We start from the raw sequence: 11,447 nt of genomic DNA, 5'->3' as shown, positions 1-11,447 counted from the left end.
ATTTTATTTTTTTATTTGATTTGTTATTAAAAAAAATTATTTTTTAAAAAATAATTATTCTTTAAAATTAGACAAAAGTTTAGAATAGCTAATATCATCTTTTTTCATAATATTAACTATTTCACATTTATAGAAATAAAATTTAAATATTTTGAACTAAAATATCTTTATTTATTTTTAAAAATTACAAACTTAAATTTATAAAATTAATATTTTAAATTAAAATTAAAAAATATTAATATTTTCATACTTTAATTATAACATATTTAAATTATAAAAAATATTAATTTTTTAAAATATTAATTTTTAAATTATTAAGTGAAATTTAAATTAAAAAATGAAAAATGCAAATAGAGAAAAATAAATCTTATTATAATAAAAAGGTTAAGTTATTAATTATATATTATAAAATATTTTGAATTTAAAATTTTATTAAAAGTATAATATTTTAATCATAATAATATTTAAATTATAAATTTAATTACCAATTATTAATATTTTCAATCAATTATAAATTATTATTATTTAAAAAATAAAATAAAAACAAATAATCATAATAACATTTAAATTATAAATAAAATATAGTATTTTATAATATTAATGATTAAATTATAAATAAAATATTAATACTTAAATAACCAACTATTAATATTTTAAAAATATAAATTATTACTATTTAAAAGATAAAATTAAATAAAAATAAATAATCATAATAAAATTTAAATTATAAATAAAATATTTTATATTTAAAAAATTAATAATTAATTTATAAATCAAATATTAATATTTAAATTATATATTATAAATATTATAAATAAAATATAAATTACTAATATTTAAGAATAAAATAAAACAAAAATAAATAATCATGATAATATTTAATATTAATGATTAAAATATAAATAAAATATTAATATTTAAACAATCAAATTTTAATATTTTAAATAAATTATACATTATTAATGTTTAAAAATAAAATAATTTAAAAATAATTATAATAATATTTAAATTATAAATAAAACATTAGTATTTTATAATATTAATGATTAGATTATAAATAAAATATTAATATTTAAAAATAAAATATTAATATTTAAAAATAAAATAAAATAAAATAATTATTTATATAATAAAATGTATTTTATCTTTTTATATTTTTTTTTTATTTCAAAGTTATTATCACCAGTCAAATACTGTAATAAGTCATAATAATCATTCCTGCTCTATTTCATTCATCATACCAAATTATATAATATTTATTATATTTTATTTTTATTTCATTCTATTCTCACGTAATAATTAATTTATTTTATTTTTATCTATTCGACGAATTAAATGTGCTTAATGTTTTCATTTAAAAAAACATAAAATTAAGGTTACGAATGAGTGCAATTGTTATCTGTAGACTATAGACTTTGGCTGTGGGCTGCAAGGCCTAACCATCGATTAATTGGGCCAGCTGGAAAATAAAGATGGTTAATTGGTTATGTATGTGAACCAGGGATGTCCATAATTTTCTATCTATAGAGAACTGGTGATAATTCTTCCCCCGAAAAAAAAATACTGGTGATAATTTGCTGTAGGCCTGCAGCCCGTTCTTTGACTGTCCAAGAACACTTTCAAGTTAGCTTCTGTCAATGAAGGCAATATTCAAGTCTTTGCAGTTTTGCTACATCAGGACGCAAAGTCTTACTAGTTTTTATTTTGAGTTCCAGCTTAAGTTTGCCTGCCTGTGGAACGCTGCTACAATTCCTGATATTAGATGGTTTTTTATATAGGGAAAGTGAAATTCAAAAGGACTAAAGGCATTAATTAGCTTAAATTGGAATTAGTAGGTGATACAGACCCATCACCGGATACCCTCCTAAGTTTTATGTCATGGGGGGAAAAGAAAACAGAAAAAATTTTGAAAGGGCAAAAACAGAACGTAGTAAAAGCCAGTAGGGCCGCCAAGATGGTTATCATCCAAGGTCAAGACGGGGCTTGCTAGCTCGGTTAGAAACACATAATCCTAAACATAACCAAGTAAATGTTAATATCCCTCGAATTCGATGGCGCCAATCATTAGGTTTCTATCCGATGGCTTGGCCATAAATTTGACCAAAGCAAATCTCTTGATTCTGCCATTTGGTCTGATGGGATCATCAAACTCATTGGCGAAATTAGAATTTGAAGTTTGAGAGGGTAAAAATGAAAATTTTAATATTTAAAAAGTTGAAATTATAAAATTTTTAAAAAATAAATATAAAATTTAAAAATAAAATATATAAATTTTGGAATTTTTGGAGAGCGGGGGCCCCTACTAGGCCCCCCTCCCTCTGCCTCCGATCCAACCCATCATCAGATGTTGGCTTGTGACAAGGTGATAGTGAAAATCGATTGCTGATGCTCCAACAAGGGTAGGTGCTGGTAACAGCAAACAACCCGGCCACTTTATTAAACAATTAAAGCTTTGGAAGTGGAATCTATCTTAAAGTAACCTAAACAATTTATCAGAAAAGACATTTAAAACAGAAGCTAGATGATGGTTCTAAATTATAAAAGATCCCCAACATACTGTTGTCGTGGTCAAGATGGCTTGCTAGGAAAATACGTAACTATATATATATATATATATATATAAGTAAGAGCATCGGCCACCCCTACGCTTATATTGTACCAGACTTTAGCTATATACAAGTAAGCAAACGCCTATGCCACCCCTATGAATATGCTGTACCGTAGCTCAAAAAATACAAGTACTAAGAAACATATAAAGATTACCATAAAAGTAGTACAAATTTTGTATCTTCGAGATCTATCAAGGTAAAAGATAGGTTTCTAACAAAGAGAAACATCGAAGAGAAATTCTTAACAAGAAAAAAGAGGAATTAAGAATTTCACATCGATATATATACCAGAATGATATTAAAAATATAAAAATTTATATTATTTTTAATTTATGAGATATTTTTTGTGAGATAAAATCATGAAGCTAATTGGTTAAAACAGTTAATAACTCACAAAGGTTAATATGGATTTTAACAATTAGTGTCTTGAATATTAACTATCCTCGCGTGGACATAAATTTCACATCATCAAGATAATACTTAAAAATCATAAATCTTACATCGATTATATATTATAATGATACTAAAAATATAAAAATTCACAACACATTCAACTTGTGAGGTTCTTTTTATAGAATAAAATCATAAAACTAGTGAATCAAAACAGATAATACTTCACAAAAATTAATATGAACTCTCTTAAACACCCCAAATATATAGTTGGGGAAGTTATTTATGCGCCTCTTTTATGACTCGGAGCACCACCTTCTGGCAAGAGGAGCGTGGGACCTAGATGTGAGTGTCGCGTAAACAATTAGGTGAACATAACAACGCTAAAAAGGTTTTGACTTCGAGTCCATCTAAGAGACTTGGTCCACGTTTTAGAAACTTAGGTGAAACGTCACCGTAGCATGACATAGGCCATTGAGTTTCTCAAGGCTCGCCCAAGCTTTGAACTACCACGGCGAACCTGAAGCACCCAACTGAACTCAAGCCCAAGCTGTTTGTTAACTGAGTTGGGCCTTATGTCCTAAGCAAATAAGCAGCAACTAGCAAGCAAATTCCATCCCTTGATGTACTTATTTTTAGATGGTTAGGCCTGTAAACCAAGCCGACCTAGTTGATATTGAACCACAATTACAATTATAGGCCTGTTGCTTGGTTAATCTAGTGATTGATTTGCTATAGTCCATTCTTTGAACCAGCTGCCTTGTACAACGCTCCGATTTTTGCTATTTATTTGCATTAATAATCGAATTCCAGTTCTTTTTACTAATTTAGTCAAGCTAAGTGCAAAAAAGAAAATTGTATCAAGTCAAAATTTAAGGTTGGGTGAACAGTAGGAGCAATAATGTTTTGTCATGGAAAAGAAAAGCAGTAGAAATGGTGACCCAAACGGATGGATTTTTACTATGCAGCAGCAAACACGGTCCTCAGAGAAACAAAGCCAGAACTTTTCAGAGACACTTATCAAGCAGCACATGGTGATTTCTGTGTATACTGCTTGATAAACACAAACTTTTATTCGTCCAATAGTTGAAGTCGATAATTAATCAACCATGAGGTTGTCCTCGGCTTCAAAGATAACCAGCATATGATTAACAAATTGTCGGGTGCATTCATCCTTTTCGAGCTTTAGCAGATTTTCTCTCTTCATTCTCTCAATATCATTCTGAATCTTTCCAACAGCAATTTCCGTCTCTTTTTTTTCATTCTTTAGCAACTCCATCATCAACGTTGTCTCCCCTCTCCTCTCTGCCACTTCAATTTTCATTCTCTTTAGGCGCTTCTTTGCTTTCTGCTAGGGCAGGCAAATGAAAGGTTCAAACACCACAAATAAAGTTTATAGTTTAACATAATGTTCTAACAAGTTGGAGGCTCAGAAATAAAAATTAGTCATACGATACCTTAAGGCCTGAATTGGGCTGGGCGCTCCTTTTTGCTTGTGCAGTTATTTCTTCTCCTGCTGGCCGCTTTTCTGTGTACACAGTTTTTCATAATTGATTAAGGTGAGAAACAAAAAAAATTGCAATCGTGTATGTGTGTGTTTCAATCTTTAGTTTTTTTTTCATGAAAGATAATAGGTAGATAAATAGAGTCTTGCTTATATTATGAGCAGTAGACCCAATTTTGAAAACGAAATCTCAAACCATGCACGTTGTTACTAATTTATACATATAACTTTTAATTATTGAAAGGTGCAAGTGGATGCATGCTTTGCTTTTGAGCTATTCGAACCAATTTTTGTAAAAACATTAATTCCAACCGAAGTGGGTTTTTACTAGTTTGGTTGAGTATATGTCAATGCTGAATAAAAGTAAGTTATGGAAGCATTTAACGTTTAAAATTAAGTAGAAAACCAAATAAGTAAACAGAAGATAAAGAGAAATTGGAATTTGAAATAACACACTCAAAACAATTAAATTTACTGACTAGAACCTATCTAGAATGATTTGAATCAGAAATCATTCGAACCCGAAAGCAAAAGAACTAGAAAACCCTCCCGATTGATTTTAAGCAAAACTGATCTGAAAGACAATGACCTAGAACTGGAACTAAATATAAAAAGGAATATCCCGAAAAACAAAACCTAAAATGACTTAATATGTCCACCTCTTTGACTTCTCAATGTAAGAATAAAACTCACCTATTTTCATGCCATTGGAGGAAGAATAAGATGGACATTTCTGTTTTTCTCTTCTCGAAAAGGAACCATATGAACTGTAGACAGATTGAAGTTACAAATTAATTATAATCCGATCACTGTATATGAAGAAAATGCACTTGTTCTTAATATTCTTTAGTATACAATTATATATAATTATAATTATATATATATATACATGGATATAATTTTGACTGAGTGTATCTTTTTCATCTGGGGATGGATAACTCTAATTTCATGATTTTTCTGTCATGTGATATAAAGGTTGACATGAGCTACTTCAACTCAATCGAAGTTAGTAATACCTACTTGAAGAGAGCATAGATATATGATTGTAAATTTGCAATTATAAGGCTTTTTCTCTGTTTAATATTTTCCTTCTCTCATATATAATTATATCATGCCCAGTAGAGAAGAAGGTGTGAATCTTCTATTTTGTTAGCTTCTAGGATATCTACCCAGGCCCATGAGCTCGATTCAATTTGGGTCGAGTTTGCCATGAATTTTTTGGGTTTGAATCAACTCCATTAATATTAATAAATAATATATCTTTAATATTAAAATAAAAAATATATTTAAATTATTAAAATATTAATATTAACTTAATATTATATTTTCTAAAAATAAAATAACTAAATGCAAACTTTATGAAACTTAAACTTAACATTTAACGGGAGATATTTAATACTGTGACTCGATTCATAAACACCTCTATTAGTATTATAATTTGAATAAGAAAACAAATATACACCAGAGAAAAATATACTACCAATCATAAGTTTCAATTTTTTTTCTATTTCATTTCTTTTTTTTTACCTTTTTTAAGAAAATAATTAAATAGCTATCTAGTTGTTATATATATATATATTCAAACATGCATATGTTATGTATAGCTATCTAGCTAAGCTGGAAATCACTGTCAAAAATTTTGATTGTGTTTCATTTGAGAGGTGTGGCATATGGAGCTGTGAACTCAAAAGCCACTTTCAACCTCAAAATATACCAAAGGGTGTCTCAAACTTGGAATAACTGGAGTACTCCAACTCAACATGAATCTATTTAGAACTTACCAGAACCCGACATGATAGGAATTGAAAAAATAACACCAACCCACATTTCCAATTAGTTGTATTGGTAGACGACTCCATTTTTGGATTAATCCTTCTTTTAAAGCATATAATTAAATTGAAGATAGGTACGACTCGCATGACATGATCGGTTTGACTTTTTTTTTAAAATGTGATTTTATTAACACTAAGTCACCATGTCATTTGAAATCTTTAACTGTTTGTTAAAAACTTCTAGTGGCACAAGACCTCTAACTTGTGCAAAATAAAAAACATATACAATTGCATGGGAAAACTGCTTCACAAATGTGAATATCAATTTCCTTCCCAAACCTAAGCAAAGGAAACAAAAGAAAGCTCTCTACCCTCTACCTAAAAACCTGCTCTGTATAGAGAAACAACATACACTCAAAAATTTGTCAAGCACATCTTCTCTAACCCATAATCCCAAGTTCAACCAAATTGTCATATGTCAAAACAACCCCTTTTCTAACCAAAAAACAAAAACGAAAGAAAACATGCAATGGAGAATCCAATCAAGAACCCAAACCAAATAAAAAATGTTGCTTCAAACGTAATTTTTTTTTTAAAAAAATATTATCAGTCGGACTTGAGCTTGAATTGTCTTAAAACGTAATTTAAAAAAAAATCAAATTTCAACAAAAACCACATGAAAATAAATAATTGATACAATAAATTTGATTTTTTTTGGTCTCTTGTCCGAATTGGACCTTTTTAATAAGCCTAAAAAATGTTTCTACTAGTTTTTTAATGGCATTTTCTACTAAGTGCCTGTTTGATTTTTTTTTTTATTAGCTTATCTATCTCATAAAAACAGATTTCAAATCAAATAAGATTTTTGAGAAACTTTTAAAAAATAACTTATTTATAAAGAATAAATTTTAAAAAAAAAACTTAAAGAAAAACTCCAAATAAGAGTTTTCTCTTCTCTTCGCTCAAAAACATTTAAGCTTTTTAGAAAATACCTCTTTCTCTCAATCAATCTCCCTATTCTCTCCCTTATTCTGCAAATCATCCTTCTCCAACGTAAAATCACTATTTCCATCTCCTTTATCTCTCTTTACAAAAACTACTAGAAAAAAAAATAGAAGACCTAACAATAGATTTGTAAAATTTAAGATTTTTTTATTTTTACAAAGATTAAAAGAAAAGAAAACTCAAAATTTAAAGCTACAATCAGATACTATTTAAAAGTTTTCTCTCTTCTTCATCAAAATATTTAATATTATTACTACTATACAAGTTTAAGAATTATTTCGTTTCTTTATAAATTTCTTTGATTTAATATCTAAAATCGTATATAAGTATTCTTATTATACTTTGACTTATTAGGTGATTAAAGATTATATGAATATCCGTTATGATAATTTTAATCAAAATTAGAGCATATATAATTTATTTTACTAAACGGTTTACCAAATAATTTTAACTTAATTTTAAAAGCTATTATTTTTCATAAGAACTTTATAATAACTTGTAAATGAAAAATAACTACACCAAACAGACTCTAAATTTAACATTCAAATTAATTAATAAATTAAAATGACCCACAGCGTTCAAGTTAAATACCAACAATTCAATTAAGTGCAACATAAGAATTTAAATAAGCTACTAATAACCTAAGCAAAAATTAATCGCTACAAAACTCTTACAAGCACAAAATAAATATACTGCTAGTAAAAATATTATTATTTATAGTATATATATATATATATATATCAAAATATTATAAACCTTATATAATACTTGTTATTACTAAAATTCAGTTTTCAGTTTGGTCTCTTTTTTAAAAACTTTAAAAACCAAATTGAAATCAAAGCTTTCAATTCTCTAAACCAAACCAAATAATAAGCCACGGAGGAGCTAGGAAAAGAAATCATGGGGTGGAAGTCAAGTAATTTAAGGCTTATGATATGAGTAAAATCTTTTTGCTCTCATTGTTTTCATTGAAACATCAAGCTGAAGCGAATTAAGCTGGGGATGGGTTTTCTGTATAGGGAGAAATGGTTGCAAGTTGGGATTCGGGTTGTTAGGTCAACTACTAAAGAAGGCGGAGTTGCTGGAATAATTGATCAGATTGAAATGGCTTTGCATTTTTCTTCTAACCTTTGCGCTTCTTTACATTCTTGTTCATCTCTAATTACTTCCACCTGACAGCATGCCTGCAGCCTCCTTCTCTTCTGGGGCAAGAAAGCAAAGACGGGCGTCAGTCAGGAACAAAATTAACAATAATCCAAATGAACAACAGCATCGATATAATAATAATAGTAGTAGTAGTAGTCGGGGTATGAAAGAGAAATTAAATTATGAACGAATAGGGTTCTTGAAGCACCCTTTGCTTGATCTGCGATGATTGTGTTTTAACAATTGTGAGAGGAGACTGATTTACGTTTACTGCCATTGCTGTGAATTTTTGAGTTTCTTCTTGTACGGAACAGAGAGTTTTATTATAAGAGGTGTGGATAGTTGTATATATAGAGGACGTCACGATTCATAACGGGGTTTTTATTTTATTAAAGTTCTTGTATCATGTAGACAAATAGTAAGATCATTAGCTGAATTTTAAGGACGTGTTTCTATTTTAAAATTAATTGATAATAACTCGAGAGATTTTTATTATATTAAATTAATTATAGTCCCATGTCAATTTAAATTGAGAGTTTTAAGGGTATCTAAATATAACAAGGGTCTCCCCATTTATTACCAATTGGTTTTAAGTTAGATATTAGTCCTAAAACTTCAACATGGTATTAATATAAGTGTTACCCACTCGTTGACCCCTTCGTAGGTTTTACTTTTATTGATTTATGTCATGTGATAAGTACGTAATCTTTTCATGTAAAGAAAAGTATCAAAGTGATAATGTTTCATTTCTATGAATATAGAGTTATCTTGATGATATAATATATAATAAGGGCATCTACATCTATTATCAATTGATTTTAGATTAAATGTTCGTTTTGAAAATTTAAAATGGTATCAAAGTTAAGCGTTGTCCCTATTCGTTGGCCTTAATGTGTGTCTCCCTTCGATTGATTTATTCCACGTGATAGGTTTGTGATCTTTCTAAGTGAAAGAGAGTAATAAAATAATGATAGTCCCACATCTATTAAATTGGAGTATCTGAATATATAAATAAAACAAGAGTCTCTTCATTTATTGCTAATTGATTTTTGATTAAATGTTTATCTAAAATTTAATAAAAATTTAACATGTTATTAAATTGGATGTATTTCCACCTATTGCCAATTGATTTTTGGTTAGATGCTTATCTTAAAAATTCGTGATAGGTTATAGTGATCCTTTTATGTAAGGAGAAGTATTAAAAAGGTGATAATCACAAATATTTTGGACATATAAATATAAATCACAAATATTTTGGACATATAAATATAACAAGGGCCTATCCACTTATTACAATTGATTTTAAGTTGGATACTTGTCTTAAAAATTCAAAATGATATCAAAGCAGGCATTATTCTTTGGCTCTTCCATGGATCCCTCCTCTGTTAATTCATGTCACGTGATTGCTCTAGTACGATACTAAATTTTTATTAAATTTTAGATGGACCTCCAACCTAAAACCAATTTGCAATAGATCATGGACCATTGTTATGTTTATACGTCCAATACACCTCCCAATATAACTAATATGGGATTATAACCACTTTAAAACTTCCCTTCATGTGTAAGGACCATAAACCTATCACGTGGCATGAATTTACAAAAGAGAAACTCACAGATGGGCCAATAAATAAGGGAACACATGCTCTAATTTCTTGTTAAATTTTTAGGACAAACGTCTAAATTAAAATTAATTTGTAATAAGTAAAGTAGGCATGTTATATTTGTATGATAAGGTACCCCAATTTAAGAGATGTGAGACTATCACCACTTTAATGCTCTCGTATTATTGAAGAGGTGAGAATTGAGAAAAGAAATCTTACATCTGTTAAATTAAGCTTATACATATAATTATAACAAGGGCCCCTATTCCTTGTCCCTTCCATAGATTCTCTTTTCATTGATTTATGTCAAATGATAAGTCCGTGGTCTCTACACATGAGGAGAAACATTGGAGTGGTGACAAAAAAAATTCAATCAATTAAATTTAAATAATTTTAAGAACTTAAATATAACAAAAGTCTTTCCACTTATTATTAATTTATTTTAGATTAGATGTTTATCGTAAAGTTCACATGGTCATTGATCATCAATCTTTTCAAAATATAATAATAAGTTGATAAAATAAAATCTAATGAGAAAATTGTGAGAAATGGTCAATCTCATAAAACCATTTCAAAAATAATCCCTAACTATTATTTTTATCCAATTTTTGTTATGACTTGACAAAAATTCCCTTGAAGTCGTTTCGAACAAATTAAACCATTTATCAAAACTTCCCTTCTTAATTTCTTTCTCTCGTCATCCAATTCTCTCTAATTTTATAGATTTCTCTCTCTCGTATTCATTTGTTATGCTCTCGATTTTCTTTCTCCCGCTATCCAGCTCTAGTTAATTTTACTACCATTGCCATCTCTCTCTGTTTATTTTTCATCATATCGTCGTCAATCTACAGATCAAAGAATAAAAATGACATCAATGTATATTCTTAAGTTTATTGGTTTACATTCACAGAACTCTAAAGTTGATGGGTTGAAGTTGCAAGTGAAATTTGTAAATTAGAACATTGTTCAGAGTTATTACATGTTATGCCTATATGTAGCAACTCTATTGCACTTGACGTGTAACAAATCTATTACATATGATATGGTTTAAACATAGCATGTAACTTTATCTCTATCTATATATTTCACTAGGACATAAACACTTAGAGTTAAATATCTTAAATATGATGTTTAACTTGGTTTCTATATTTGTATTTCACTATGACACAAACTCTTAGATTTAAATACTTTAAATATGACGTGTAACAATTTTTTTTTTCAACATGACATGTAATAATTATTTTTGAATATGACATGTAACACAAATATTTTTTAAATATGGCGTTTAACTTGGTTTCTATATTTGCATTTCATTAGAATATAAACTCTTGGAGTTAAACACTTTAAATATGACATATTACAATTTTTTTTTTCAACATGATGTGTAACTTAGTCTCTATCTTTGTATTGCATAAGG

The 11,447-nt window shown here is 28.1% G+C and overlaps 1 protein-coding gene across 1 annotated transcript; it reads right to left on the bottom strand.

The window, feature by feature from the left end:
* Positions 1 to 3,936: 3,936 nt before the first annotated feature.
* Positions 3,937 to 8,756, bottom strand: LOC18599915 (uncharacterized). Its single transcript, XM_018120833.2, has 5 exons — positions 8,635 to 8,756; positions 8,409 to 8,482; positions 5,197 to 5,270; positions 4,457 to 4,527; positions 3,937 to 4,347 (listed from the first exon to the last, which is right to left on the bottom strand). Exons 1-5 carry the CDS (start codon positions 8,701 to 8,703, stop codon positions 4,099 to 4,101), a joined length of 537 nt encoding a protein of 178 aa, XP_017976322.2. The 5' UTR covers positions 8,704 to 8,756; the 3' UTR covers positions 3,937 to 4,098.
* Positions 8,757 to 11,447: the final 2,691 nt, after the last annotated feature.

Source organism: Theobroma cacao, chromosome 5 (assembly GCF_053813885.1).
Source record: "Theobroma cacao isolate CCN51 chromosome 5, ASM5381388v1, whole genome shotgun sequence".
Taxonomy (NCBI): Eukaryota; Viridiplantae; Streptophyta; class Magnoliopsida; order Malvales; family Malvaceae; genus Theobroma; species Theobroma cacao.
Note: the sequence above shows the minus strand (reverse complement) of the source record. Positions and strands in the feature narration are given on the sequence as shown.

What these genes read in the sequence shown, in the direction of transcription:
- LOC18599915 (XM_018120833.2), bottom strand. Translation starts at nt 8,703, where the DNA reads ATGGCAGTAAACGTAAATCAGTCTCCTCTCACAATTGTTAAAACACAA. An exon ending in CATCGCAGATCAAGCAAAGG is followed by an intron (nt 8,483 to 8,634) that starts GTGCTTCAAGAA and finishes TTCTTGCCCCAG; the next exon opens with AAGAGAAGGAGGCTGCAGGC. An exon ending in CTCCAATGGCATGAAAATAG is followed by an intron (nt 4,528 to 5,196) that starts GTGAGTTTTATT and finishes CTGTGTACACAG; the next exon opens with AAAAGCGGCCAGCAGGAGAA.